The 14,443-nt window shown below is 41.1% G+C and overlaps 1 protein-coding gene across 1 annotated transcript in view; it reads left to right on the plus strand.

Moving 5' to 3' along the window:
• Positions 1–14,430, plus strand: part of CCDC175 (coiled-coil domain containing 175) — a 45,341-nt gene extending 30,911 nt beyond the window's left edge. The window contains exons 9-19 of the mRNA XM_084630524.1: positions 673–744; positions 2,386–2,521; positions 2,853–2,984; positions 5,152–5,290; positions 5,809–5,888; positions 6,988–7,140; positions 10,266–10,368; positions 10,511–10,554; positions 11,036–11,195; positions 12,217–12,250; positions 14,299–14,430. Coding sequence (XP_084486650.1) covers positions 673–744; positions 2,386–2,521; positions 2,853–2,984; positions 5,152–5,290; positions 5,809–5,888; positions 6,988–7,140; positions 10,266–10,368; positions 10,511–10,554; positions 11,036–11,195; positions 12,217–12,233 — 1,036 coding nt within the window. The 3' untranslated portion in view covers positions 12,234–12,250; positions 14,299–14,430. The remainder of the gene's footprint in view (positions 1–672; positions 745–2,385; positions 2,522–2,852; positions 2,985–5,151; positions 5,291–5,808; positions 5,889–6,987; positions 7,141–10,265; positions 10,369–10,510; positions 10,555–11,035; positions 11,196–12,216; positions 12,251–14,298) is intronic.
• The last annotated feature ends 13 nt before the right edge of the window (positions 14,431–14,443 follow it).

Here is a 14,443-nt window from a genome sequence, read left to right on the forward strand (position 1 = left end):
CTCCCTCTTGTATCTCAAAGGAGAGCAGGTCACTGGTAACAGTGTCTCCTGAAAACGCAGTCAGACATTTGGGAGCAGGATTACATCTGCCTCCAACTACCAGCGTTTTTATTTTCTTAAACTAAAATCCTCTTGAATGTGTTGAGTCCACAAAAAATTGTTGCATGCTAGTGTTTGCCTTGGGACTTTTACATTAGCAAATATATATAATGTGTGCAAGTGAATGCATGCATCCATCTGCCTTGAGGCTCCAATCTGTGCAAGTTCTTCTGTATTAGTTACTGCACCTAAATCATACCAATGTAGCATCTCTGTTCTTAAACTTTTGCCCTAGTGTTTTGGGCTTGATTAATAGGATCTCTGATTGCCTTCTCTTGCAGTTTGTTATTGATTCTGGCATAAGTCAGGACTCTTGGCTTTGTCATAGCCTTTACCAAGTGCCTGTTTAACTTTGCAATCATGTCGCCTACAACAACAAACCATATGAAGCACAGAACCATGACTGCACACCAAAATAGGTGCATTTCTGAGAAGTGAGTCCCCAGCTGGTAGGAGTGCTTAGCTTGCTGCCTTAGAAAATGCTTTTAAAAATTGTATATTCAAAAAATGACTTATAAAATAAAGTAGTATGCAAAGGTTTAGCATTACTTTGAACCTTTATTCTTGTTTCAGAAACACAAAGGATGCCTATGCAAGAGAACTAGAGAATCTAGAGCAATGTTTAAAGAGAGAAAGTGAGATGAGGTAAAATTACAAGTCACCATCTTCATAAGGAACAGATCAACATATTAATGATTTACAGTGACTTTGTTTAGATTTTTCAAATAAGACCTAAAACCAAGGTCCTAACCACCCAAAGCTCCAGTGGTCCTTTTTGCTGGATAAAGAGTGATTCATCTCAATGTCTTGGCCAAATTACATCTGGGGTAATTGTATTCTGTCTTCTAAATTCCTCTGCTGTCTCATTTGGATGAGATATTCTTCACTTCCTGGCCTGTGGTGGTGTTGTGTGGTAACAGCTGCTAAACTTTACCAAGTAGATGGCTCTGTAACAGCAATTCATTAAATTGTTCTGGTTTGGGTAACAATTTAATTTTGTAAAGCACTTTGGGATCCTTCCAGATGGAAAAACACTGTATACTTGTAAGCTATCGCTGTTGTTTTCCAGTTTAGGGCTGATCTTACACAATTGAGGTCAATGGGAGTTTTGCCATTGATTTCACTGGGAGCAGGATCAGACCTTGAGTCTGTGTGGCCTAATTTTCTCAAGTTCCAAGCGCTCACAACTCCTGTTAAAGTCAATGGGTACTTAGAATGCTCGCACCTTTGAAAATCATGCCACCAGTCTGGTAGACATTTAGGACTCCAGCTGTCATGAGCACAGTGGACTGGGAAAGAGGATGGTCTGTTTTAAAATGATTTTGCATCTTGGATTATAACAGCTGCTTTCTTGGGGACTGCATATTTTTCAGCCTTTAAATAGAGCCTTCCATTGAGTTTGTTTTGTTTGAGGTGTGGTGGTGGGGAGGAGGGTGGAAGCATGTTCTACAAAGACCACTGAAAGCACATTATAATAAGAGTTATGCTAAATGCATCCCTATTGATGAGATCTGCCAAGATGTAAATTGCATCACTCTGCATTCTCTGTTTAAGCACTGATGCTTGGATTTAGATGCCAGGAGGCCCTTTCCTGTCTCACTCTTTTAGTGTGTATGGGCAGGGGGAAGCTAGCTATGGAAGAGGCCCCAAGTTGGATAAATCTGAATTAACTATTGTAACTGGAGTTGTGTGTGAAAGGATGATAAAATTTTCCCAGTTTGCTTTGAAGTTTACTTGGCAAACTCAGAACTCCAAGTGAACCTAAGGGGTAGGAAGGGGAGAAATACTCACAAGCTGAACCATCTTCAAATTCTGGTCTAAAACCCAGTTTTACTCAGCTGTGCTCAAGACGTGTTGCTCTTCCAAACCAAAAGGGACATGTGTTATTTTTAGAGAGGCAAGTTCTACATACTTCTCTTAGGGCTTTTCTCCATGAGAGCCTCCAAGCTGTTTGACTCTGTTTTCCTTACAGAGGTAAGAACTGAAGCTCTCTGGCCATATTGTTCCATCCTCTTTATTATCCACATCATTACCCCATTGCATGGCTAGATCTTCTCTAGGAATTATTTTTGGAAAAATCTACAGCCTGTGTTATGCAGGAGGTTAGACTAGATGATCACAGTGGTCCCTTCTGGCCTGGAAACCTGTGAATTTATGCTGTTGGTGGGATCCTCTCAGAATCAAGTCTGCTTTGTTACTTTACACATGCAATGCAGCTCTGATTTCCCAGTCAGTTACAATGCAATGTCATGTAATGGGTGATATTGTTTATCTACTTGCCACTAGAGCTTTGCTTCAGTGGAAGCAACTTCACCTAGCAAAGAAGAAGGAACTCTTGTGGGTAACAGAGGAGAAATTCATGAATGAAATGAATGTAAGACTTGAGACTGGTAAAAAACGTCATGCTGAGCTAAGTGGAGAGGTATGTTAACCAGTTGGCATTACAACAAAGCCTATCCATTGTAATCCCCTACCTTTCATGCGGTTCTTGGCAAAGTGGTTAAACTTTAAGGGCCAGATCCTCAGTTGGTGTACATTATGATTTTGAAGGCATTGTGTCAGTTTATATCATCTGAGAATCTGGCTTTAACCGATGATTAATAAAATTGTAAAGCAGTTATGATTACACAGCACTGTGTTTCAAATGACGACTACATCCATTTTACTCAGAGCGGTTATTGTTTAATACTGCAAGTGAGCCAGTGTGTACTGCAGAAATGATTGTCCCTGTTAATTTTGTTTTCTGCAACCAGAATGAGTATTTCCGAAAAGAAATTTTGCAGGCTGAGGAACAGGTCAAACACCTTAGTGATGATATAAATAAAAGGGAAGCTGAATGCGAGAAGTATGAAAACAGCTTAATAGAACACATACAATGGCTTGAGGTAAATGTCATTTTTAAAAAAATTCTTAAAAAGAGTTGTTTAAATGGGGAGATGACGTTTGCTCGTGTAAATTGACACCACTCTATTGACTTCAGTGGTGCTACACCAATTGCCACTAGCAGATAATTTGGCCCATGATTACTAATAGTTTCAGGAAAAAGTGATTCAGTGCCATATTAACTCTTTGAATGCTGTACTGACGTTCCTAGAACAGGAGAGGTTTGGGTTGGCTTTTTTGGGTTTTCTTTTTCTTGCTAAGCAGTTATGACCTGATCCAAAGCCCACTGATATCTCTGGGCTTTGAATTGGGCCCTTAGCACTTACTAGCAGTGGGTAAAGTCTTCCTTTGCAACTGGTACAAGGCTTTGTGTGCACTGAAAATAAGAGCAATGAAGTGGTGGATTCCATGCAGGGAGCTTTCCCACAGTTACTTGATTGCTAGATGCCAAAGGCAAAGAGGTCTGATCATTGTTTGGTTTAAACTGCCTTAATCCCACCTGTTCCCTGAACTGCTAGATGAGACCTAAGTGAGAAATAAAATAAAACTGGTTTCTTCTTAGTAGTCTTCCAGACAAACCAACAACAAAGGCATCAGTCTGAGTTTTGTGGCTGATATATCTACATATATATATACATATCTATATATATACATCTAGTACAGGAAGTTGATTGAACAACTCATACTGCTACTAAATTGTGGCATGCCCTCCACATGTGTGTCCTTATCCATATGTATGTACTCATATCTATCAAATGGAATTCCATGCCGAGAAAGTGCCCATAAAAAGTGTAAAAGATCTGCAATAAAAAATGTAAAATAAAATATAGTGGACCAAATTCTTTCGTGATTTTCAACCCCGTTAACTTTGAAGCAGTTGCTTGGAGTTGATCAGTGTGAAATTTGTCCCACAATATTTAGATAAACAGCACAGGCTTTATGAAAATATTAGTCTCACTGCTGACATGATGGGCCAAATTCTGTTCGGAGTTACAGAGCTGTAAATCCATTGACATCACTGGTGTTGTGTGAGGCGTAATCCAGGGCAGTTTGGTCCTATGTGCACTAATCTTCTGAGTGCTCTATTATAGTTTCCAGCAGCCCTCCTTCAAAGAGAAAGGAGGACAATATGAGACTCTGAATGAGAACTGACTGGAGCTTCCAGAAACATCAGGCACTTCTCCCATCCGGTGTATGTAGCATTTCCTCTGTCTCTAGGTAACATTTCCTGGTTGTATGATTCTCAGCCGTCAGTCTAATGGTTCAGAATAGGATAAACCAGACATCCTTAATGTATGAAATATCCCAAGCCTCTTCTTCTCTCTCTCTTTCAATGCCTTTGTGTGTATGGATCTAAAATAATTACACACTGGATCTCTCCTTATGTGCACTTCCTGGCAGCTGTGCTGTTCAAAAACATACATAACGTGTGATAAATGCTCTTTAATTCCTACTCTAGTGTCTTTAATAGGGTTGCTCTAACATCCCACAATAAATGTGACATATGAGGATTACCCTTTGCATGTGGACTAGACTGAGTCAAGTCAAAGATAATGATATACCCTTTGGGGTAGAAAAATAATGGTAACTATTATTTCTCCTTCAGTGGTTCTCTCTCTGGTTTTTCTCTTCTTTAACTGTCTCCGTTTCTTCCTGTGTCTTCACTTTTTATCATTTTGGTGTTGCAACAACTTGTGCCTCTTCCTGGGGCTTCTACTCTTTTGTACTCTTCTCCAGTTGTGCACACCCTAGTCATTTCAGTCATACTTGCTGCAGTCTCTGCTCACTTATTTATCTTATTATAGTCTTATTTGTCTGTAAAGCAATGTGAACACCCATGGCTCTATCTGCTGTTTCTTCTATTGCGGTGTTCTGTGCACCCAGAGCATATTCCTGTGCCAATACAAGTATTGCTACTTGAATTCACTGCTTCTATTTAAATCACTTTGTAATGTGGCTGGAGATTCACGATGTGTAATGTCAAAAGAATTAATTAGGCTGTCTCCTCATTCTGGATATTCAAATTGCCTTCATTTTGCCACTCTTCACTTTCAAATCTATGTCTCTCAACTCTGCAGTTTCCAGTTAATCTGTTCATTTTGTCTTCCTTTGCTACAGTGATTATGTCCACTTTAATAGATCGTTAATTAACATTTATTTTCACTAAAGGATGATGTCAAAGGTAAAACTGAAGAGATATATCAAAAAGAACAACAACTAATTCTGAGCATCCCTCTCATAGAAGTAAGACAGAAAGAGTTGGAAGAGAAGCATGAAAAATATGAAGACTTGAAAAAAGTAGTCTCAGGTAGATATTAAATAACTCCGATGCACTTCGAAGCTTTCTGCTTCTGTCTTAGAAAGAGATCTGACTTGGTAATATGGGTGACCTCAAAGCTAATGAGCAACTGGCGTTCCACAAAAGAGGAATGCCTGAAAAATTTGAAGATGACTTTGTAGAGGTTTAAGATTAATATAGACCCTGAAGATAGGTATTTTGTTTCCCCTCCCCAATCTTTATCCTAATCCTCTTTACTTAACTTTGTGTGTTATGGTGAATCTGGTATTTTGATATATTTGTTGTATTTGAAAAAATTATTAAAATTATATATAAATAAGAGGTCTGACTGTACCAGAGCTGTCTACCATAGTTCAGATGAACTGTAAAGTACAGTAAAGCTCTGAGGGCTTTGTGCACCAGATAGATTATGACATCTGGACACTACTGAAACATTAATAATGAATAATAATGTCCCTATACAGAAGATCATTTGTTGATGGAACATCTAGTTCTGTCGTCTAAAAAAACCTTTTCCTGATGTGTAGAACTAAAAGATGAAGAGGCAAGACTGACAAAATCCATTGATCGGTCAGTCAGGATGATTGGTAAACTCAAGAAGATCATGGTAATGGTTTAAACCTTATTTAACGTTATTTGTTAAAGTTTCCTAAATCAGTTTTCTTCCTCTCTGTTCTTGTGCTTTTTAATGATCTCCCTCCGCCCTTCCAATACCATCTTCCTATAGCTGCTGTGCAACTGGTCATGCACAGAGATTCTGGCTGGAGGATGCTTGCATAGCTTGATTCAGAGCAGCACTGTCCTTTGTCATGCAAAAAACTGACCTTGATCTTGTGACCCTTAGTCATAAGCGCTGTCCCAATGGAATTAAAAGGATGACTTAAGTGAGGAAGGGGCTGCAGTATTGAGCCCTGTGTGAGCTCTGTCCCTGTACAGAAGCTGACCGTGGCTGGTGCAAGAGCCTTTGCTGCTTCTTGGTAAAACTGTCGGGTATCTTTGTCTCATGATCTCTCCAGCTCATTGCCTATCTTGACTATATCAATAGATAACAGCATAAAGGGAGAGAAATTCAGAGTCACAGATGGTTTGTGTGAAAGACACAGTACTAAAGAAAGGTGTCTGAGTCACAAACAAAACCGCAAGGTTTGTGCCTGGCTGGCCTGATACTGCAAGGATGGAGCTCTGTGGTTGCTGACGCACAAAAGCCCACAGTCACAGATGCTAATCCTTATTCGAGAAGGAAATGCTCCTTCTCCAAGCATCTTTAAATAGGCAATAGCTTACCCAGAATCTGTGTTCCAAACATTTGTGTACCACCAAAGCCTTCATCAATAGAAATATGTTGTGTGTGTGTGTCGCTAAGCTCATCAATGTGACCCCATGTCTGATTTAAATAGACAGGAAATGAGGTTCAATGGTTAGTGTATGAGACAGTGTCAGGAGACCTGGGTTCTATTCCCAGCTGTGCCACTGGCTTGCTGACCTTGAGCAATTCCACTTCACCTTTCTGTGCCTCTTTTCCCTACTGTGTAAGATGAAGATAACTAGGATTCCTTTTGTAAAGCTTTGAAATCTTTCTGCGAAAGGTGCCCCATATGTGAAAAGTATTATTATTATTATTAATTTTTTAGGTTACAACAATTATAGTCCAAATACAAGATCAATTACAAATGAAGCAAAATAATGAAGGATTTATTCATTAATAGGCTGAGCTGAAGAATGAATTAAGAATAAAGCGTGACCTGGCATTTGACCAGTTGAAAGAGCATACAGAAGTTCTGAAGTTGCTAGAGAGGGACATCTATGAGGTCGACAGGAAGCTCGACATTGTGAAGACAGAAAACTGCAGACTGAAATTAGTGAGTATACTGAAGTATACTGATGGTTTACATCACAGCTTGTCAGCATGCAGGTCTCTCTTCAATTTTCTTTTCACAGGGAAAAATAGAATTGGAGAAGGATGAAACAGAATTAACACTATAAATGCTTCAGCATGCAAAATAGGAGCCAAATTTTGCCTTCTGATGCACCTGTGAGGCTCCCGGTAGCTTCGTTGGGAGACACGTAGGAACATCTAAAGGCAGGATTTGTCCCTTTTACATTTTGTCTGTGAAGGGATCTTTCATCATTGAGTAGAAAAAGCACTGGTGCATCCAGTCAGGTATATAGGGAAAGGCTTCCCTGCTAGCTGTGGAAGACTGTGTGAAAACTGAGGTATAAAAGCAGCCTGTGTTGTTTGGTATTGCAACAAGGGAGACAATCCCTTTTGACTTACACAGCCATTTTAGCTCATTCTTTTGTTCTGGAGCAGTGGCTGGAGCACTGTGTGTCAGAAAACCCAACCCCACTAAGTGATATGAAATGGTCTCAAGCTGAAACTAGGTGGTAAGCTATCCCCTCTTAGAATGGTGCACTGTTGTGATGAGAGGTGAGAAACACTGGGATTCATTGTGGTTACTGCCCAGAGAGGGTTAACAGTGCCTCCCTCCACTCTACAACAAAGATCACAGGAAAGCTGACTTGTTTTGACTCTACAGAAGGTTTGCATGCAGCATGCTGATGTTCAGCTTTCCAGGTGCATTTTCTTTCAGGGACTGTAGGAATCCCTACATTTTCCTTGATGGATCCAGCTCTGGACTCGAGTGATGATGACATGATCAGTCAGTTCTATCCTGGCTAAGCATTTGTTGCTGCCTATTGTTTTCCAGGGTTAACGTAGTTTTCAAAAGGGCCTAGTCCCATGTTAGAAGCGACTTCGAGCTGGAGGTGTGAATTCCAGCTTGAGGAGACATGGCCACACTAGCTCCGATCAAGCTAGCACACTAAAAATAGAAGTGTAGCTGCTGTGGTGCAAGCAGTGACAGGGGCTAGCCATCCTGCATGCGTACCTATGGTCTCAGATGGGATTGTACTTGGAGTGGTTAGACCCGCGTGCCACCATGGCTACACTTCTATTTTTAGTGCACTAGCTCTATCAGAGTGCAACTTATGTTTCCTCAAGCTAGAGTTTACATCTTCCCGCTCTAGACATACCTTTAGGCATTTAAGAGCCCAATTTTCATTGAAAGTCAATAGACTTAGGTTCATAAGTGCCTGAGTCATTTCTGAAAATGGGACTTAGGCTCCTAAGGCTCCTAGATATTTTTGGGAATGTTACCCTAAGTCTTCCATTGCTAGGTCCTGTGCTAGGTGTCAAACTAGCCTACAAGAATAAAGGAGTTACTTCTCCAGAAAAGATCTGAGCACATTAGACTATTGTGGAAGCAAAGTCTTGATTGCTGATCTATGTCAGGCCACAACTCAAAGCTGAAGCTACACCTTCATTAGACACAGTGAGGTAAATTTCCAAAGGGCTTTCTGAATTGTGTGTTGTATTTGTATGTGCCCCTGTTTGAATGCACAGAAGCCTGGTTTTACGAGTGCAGTTGCCTGTATTTGCATGCACTAATATTACAGATGCTCCTTAGGAGGTGCTTTGAAAATGTGACCTTATAATTTATTTTCCGTCATATAAACATAAGCCTTCTTTGGAAAGACAGCCCTTTTACCATAGTACAGTTATCCCTCTCCTTGATGCTCAGTATAGGAACAATTTCAAGATGGTCTGTTCATGCTGACACCCAAATGCTGGTTGCTGTACGTCAGGGGTGGGCAAACTTTGTGGCCCAAGGGCCACATCTGGGTATGGAAATTGTATGGCAGGCCATGAATGCTCACGAAATTGGGGTTGGGGTGTAGGAGGAGGTGAGGGCTCTGGCTGGGGGTGCGGGCTCTGGGGTGGGGCCAGAAATGAGGAGTTCAGGGTGTGGGATGGGGCTCTGGGCTGGGGCGGGGGAGTAGGGGGCAGGAGGGGGTGAGAACTCTGGCTGGAACTGCAGGCTCTGGGGTGGGGCTGGGGATGAGTGGTTTGGGGTGTAGGAGGGTGCTCCAGGCTGGAACTGAGGGGTTCAGAATGTGGGAGGGGGCTCCGGGCTGGGCCAGGGGATTGGGGCACAGAGGTGTGTGAGGGCTCCGGCTGGGGGTACAGGCTCTGGGGTAGTGCTGGGGATGAGGGGCTTGGGGTGCAGGAGGGGGCTCTGGGCTGGGATTGAGGGGTTCGGAGGGTGGGAGGGGTATCAGGGCTGGCCAGGGGGCTGGGGCATGGGAAGGGCTCAGGAGTGCAGCCTCTGGGCAGCACTTACCTCAAGCAGCTCCTGGAAGCAGCAGCATGTTCCCCCTCCGGCTTCTACGTGGAGGCGTGACCAGGCAGCTCTGCACGCCGCTCCGTCCGCAGGCGCCATCCCTGCAGTTCCCATGCCACAGTTCCCAGTCAATGGGGGAGTTGCGAGGGCACTGTCTGGGGCGGGGGCAGCTTGCGGAGCCCCCGGCTGTCCCTATGCGTAGGAGCCGGGGGAGAGACATGCTGCTGTTTCCGGGAGCTGCGGCATGTGCGTGCAAGCCTCAGGCCCCACTCCCCAGTGGGAGATGGAGGGCTAGATTAAATCGGCTGGCAGGCGGGATGTGGCCCATGGGCTGTAGTTTGCCCACCCTTGTTCTACGTCCTCTACTGCTGATGATGTAGCAAAGGAACTATAGAAAGAAGAAAATCAGTTTCAACTCCAAAAGCCAGAGCCACTGGTACCTGAAGTACAACAAAGATACGAGTTTGGAACCTGCTTTTGTACTTCACTATTGTCTTGGGACAGTTAGATATAGTAAAGAGACACAGGGAAACTAAACTGCGAGTAAAGAGCGAGGGCCAAAGCCTCAGCGGGTATAAATCAGCACAGCTACATTGACTGACTGGTTTAGTTATCATTAATGTCATTGTTCTGGAAAGTGAAATGGATGCCTGATGTTGAGGAAAAGTGTAGCAATGGAAAGAGTTTTGTCCTGGGGAGTACACCACCCTCTGTATATCTGTAGGTCACAAAAATAGCTAAAGAGATCAGGAAGAAGAGACCAAACACAAATGTTTACATAGCTGCAATGATTTTCTCTGCAGTGCAATGCACAGATGAAAGCAGATATTTTGACAATGAGCCATGAAGCCGAAAACCACAAATCAACAACAGTAAAAATTCTGAGTGATCTGACAGTCCTTCATCGTGAGTAACATGTCATCAAAGGAAATGTTCAGTTATTTAAAAACAAAAATGATCATATTCTCAGTATTTGAAAAGGAAGACTATTTTAGAATGTTTGTTTCTCTGACAATCTGCTAACATTTTAAAACTGAATTTATTTTAGAGCTTTTTCTGAAGGGATGGTCAGAGGACAGTAGCATGCAAAAGGTGGGTTTCAACATTTTTTGACAAGGTATTTTTTAGCATTGAAAATAATTTGGTTACCATGCAAAAAAGAATAATAGAAGATTTGGCACTGTAAATAGTCTACTACCATTACTCTGCCACAGGGTAAAATACAGGAAATTAGAAATTTTCTAGCACTGCATAAAAATAATGATTGTAAAATTTCTTTGTCCTAGGTTGGTTCAGATTCTATTTCCCTCATGCTAGGTTCAAACAAACCTAAAGGTTGTCATCTTTCTTTAATGTTTTTTAAAACTCAACCTGCAATAAGAAACTCATGAAAAAATCTACAATAAGAGCTGTCTCTGGATCTCAAGAGTGGGTATGCCAACCCAGCAGAGCTATACAGTTGGTGTTTGGACAATCTATGAAAAGTCAGGAAATGCAAAACAAAAGCATCCGAATGTTTTGTGATTTCTTTTTCTTTACAAGAAAATGATTTTTCCACTTTGTCTCATTATAGGAATTTGTGGCGAATGAGAAGGAAATCATGGCTGCAATAGCAGATCTTGTAATGAAACTTCATCAGAGAGAGAAAAAGATTGATTTTATTAACAAAGGGCTACAAAATAACTTTGATGGACTGGATTCTTTGTTAGAAAGTAAATCCAGCACAGAACCCAGTAAGATACACCAATCCCTTTTCTTTTACTTTGTATCCTGATGGAATTATGGTGAATTTGTTCATTTGGAATAAACAGTGATAACACTTCAGAAGTAAGCTCCATGGAGCTACATCAGTTTCCACCAGCGAGGATCTGGACTTACATTCACAGTGGAAAAGCTATTGTGTTCATTGGGAAAAGTATGCATATTTTATTGCACAGCCTGGGTGATGATGATACATTTAATTTCCTGTTCCTAAAGGCTAATTCAGTAAGAAAGCTGTGAAAAATATTTAGAGCTTCACTGTTCTCTTCAGAAACACATTTTAGCTTTTCCACAATGGACGTGCGAAGGCTAACAAGTCAGAGCTGCTGCCTGGCCTGGCGCTATATGATTAGCATTATGGCACTGCAAGTTTAACTGATGGTTAGGATGCCTAGAATTTTTTGTATCGGCAACTTCTATTGTTTACATTTTAAATAATAATACACTGGGACTGAGCATGAACGTGTCTCCTCTTAGGGCCGTTCCCTCCATCCCCCATAATACCTTGCTACTCATTTTAGTTCCGGTGGTACAGGCTTGTGCTTTGGATGCTAAAAGTCCTAAGCTCTATCCCAGGGAATGTCCGTGGTATGTGCATGCATATGGCTATATTCCTGTAACAGAAGTACATTGGTTTTTTGATTATAGGATTTTTAAGCAGAAAGGTTCTTGTAGTCATACACCTTTGAGGTGATTGGGATTTGGATTTGGATATTTGGACAGCAAACTAGAGAAAGGGATGGGTTAAATCTATAAGGAAAAGAATATTTCTGCTTCAGCTTAAGGCCTGATGCTGCCATTATTTCATGTGTGGAATGTTCACTGTGGTCAATGGAAAGTCATTTCATAAAAGGACCACAAGGATCAGGCAAAAATGGGTCTGTTTAATTACATCCATCTTAAACTAAGTATCTATAATTAACTTTTTTGTGCAAATGAGAGCAGATACTGAGAAAAGCTTGCTAAAATATGTATTTTATATTTAAATTCCAGATGTTTCTGAAGGATAGAATATTGGAGTGAAAAGGTAAGTATCCATATATGATCCCTAGGCTACATTTACCTACTATAAACTATGCTCTTAACAGATTACTGACTAATAGAAATTTTAGGATTAATATACAAGGTTCCCCAGTCTTATCCAATGACATGCTTATCATTAGTGCTACTTGGGTTTTGTTTTCACATTTCTTTTTGACAACTTAGGGCCAAACTTTTAAGCCTGGAGTCACGCTGTCCATGAACAGAAATGCATATGCAATTGCTTTTTTGTCATTACCATAGCTGTGCGTGCAAATGTACATTGCAGTTGATCCAGAAACCCAGTCACCCCAAGTGTATGTGCAGTCCCAGTAATTGTGTCTGAAAATACAGGTACAAGACTGTGCACAGAACACTTTTATTTAAAAAAAAAAAAAAAGTGACCAAATACTAGCCAGGGTAGTTGGTATTTTAATGCCTATATTTATCAGAGCCTTATGGATTTCGGTACATAAAAAATGGGAATGTTTGTATGCAAACAGATAGATGTACCCAATCTCATTTAAGTAAATGCCTATTTTCACACCCAAATGTGTTTTTGTGTGTACCATTGTAGAAGTCCTTTTTGAAATAGTGGCTCTAATTTTCCAGTTAGGCAGTATAGTTATTAGGACAAAAATCCTAAGTCTTGTAGTAAGAGAGAATACTACATAGTTTGCATCTGAACAAGGAACAGTGACATCTGGAGGCAGGTAAGCTGGTGTAGAGTCCAAAACAAATACCCTGAATTATCTGAAGGTTCCATAGTATGGTCTCCTTTGACTAGATCTGCATCAGCTTTGCTTTGAGAAGTAAGCTCTCAAGCAGCTCTCCAATTCCTTACAGCCTAATTGGGTAATAAAACACAACATGCTTCTGTGACTCTTAAACAAACACACTGACTGTTATACCAGGGTATGCCATGATCAGTACATTTTTATCCTCCTCTCCCCTCTTTGTAATTACTTCCACAGGCTCAAAATTTAAAAAACAGGTCACTGGTTAACTTGCCCCAAAAGAGTTGGCTGATCAAAATACCCTTGGGAAATGGCTGCTCATATTTTTACATCTGAAGCAGTTAAAGGCTATGTTGGTTACCATGTCACTTCCCTCTGCAGATTAATGATCATTTAAGTGTTGTAAGATGATGATTCTCAGTCTGTTTCATACTGTCACCCTTGTCTTATGCTAGCACACCTCTTGTGAATACCTCCATTCTAGCATGTAGATTGCTGTGTTATGTGTAAAAGTAATACTAGGAGAGCATTAAAGAATCCACTTAATGGGACAGGGACTGCTCCTTAGTGTCAGCAACCCCATTTCTTTCTCTGCCCTTTCTCCCTCTGTGTGTGTGTTACATACACTAGCATCAAGCTTTCTATCATTGCCTACAGTCCCCCTGCTCTAACTCCTCCAGATCAGTGCTGGGTGGCAGCCAACCAGCCACATTTCTCACCTTTACAATGTTAGTGGTGGCTCAAGCTTTATCAGCGTGATTGAGTGTACACCAAAGCAAAACCAACGGATATGAAGCACCCAATGAGGAAACAGACAATTATTTAATTGCACCAAAACCCAACAATTTTCAACAAGGGTGAAAGGCATGGAGAGGTCTCCCCCATGGAGGCTCCTTCATTGCTTAGAGATTGACAGATGCATCACATGTTTTACTGCAGAATGTTTGCTAACAACAGTTGTTAGCTAGGAGAACCAATTTCTGGATAGGAGTATGCAGGCAGCATATTAGGAAAACTGCCTGAGTGGAAGGGACAGTACTCTTTAATAGGCTCCATATGGAAGATTGTATAGTCAGCACATCTCAAACAAGACTGAATGATGCAGTAAGAAATGTACTATAGAGAACAATCCTGCTCTAACCATTCTGTGCTTCGTTTCCTCGCCCGTGTTTTAAGATCTAAACTGAATTGGGCTGCAAGTTAATAGGAGGCTGTAGCAGGGGAAGGGAGGGGGTTCTAGTGGGAGTAAAATGCTAATATATAACTACAGCTGCAACTTTAGACATTGAGTGTTCTCCACAAACCTCTTATTTTTAAGGAGATGGTAATTCCAAGTGAGCGGGTGACAGAAGCCAGACACTTTACCAGAAAACCACAGCTCTATTTTGCAACTTTATTCAAACAGAGGCTAATATATGGCATTGTGAAATAAATAAATAAGGTACATGTTTTTTGTTTGTATT

This window comes from Lepidochelys olivacea (genome assembly GCF_965140295.1).
Source record: "Lepidochelys olivacea isolate rLepOli2 genome assembly, chromosome: 6".
In the NCBI taxonomy this organism is placed as follows: Eukaryota; Metazoa; Chordata; order Testudines; family Cheloniidae; genus Lepidochelys; species Lepidochelys olivacea.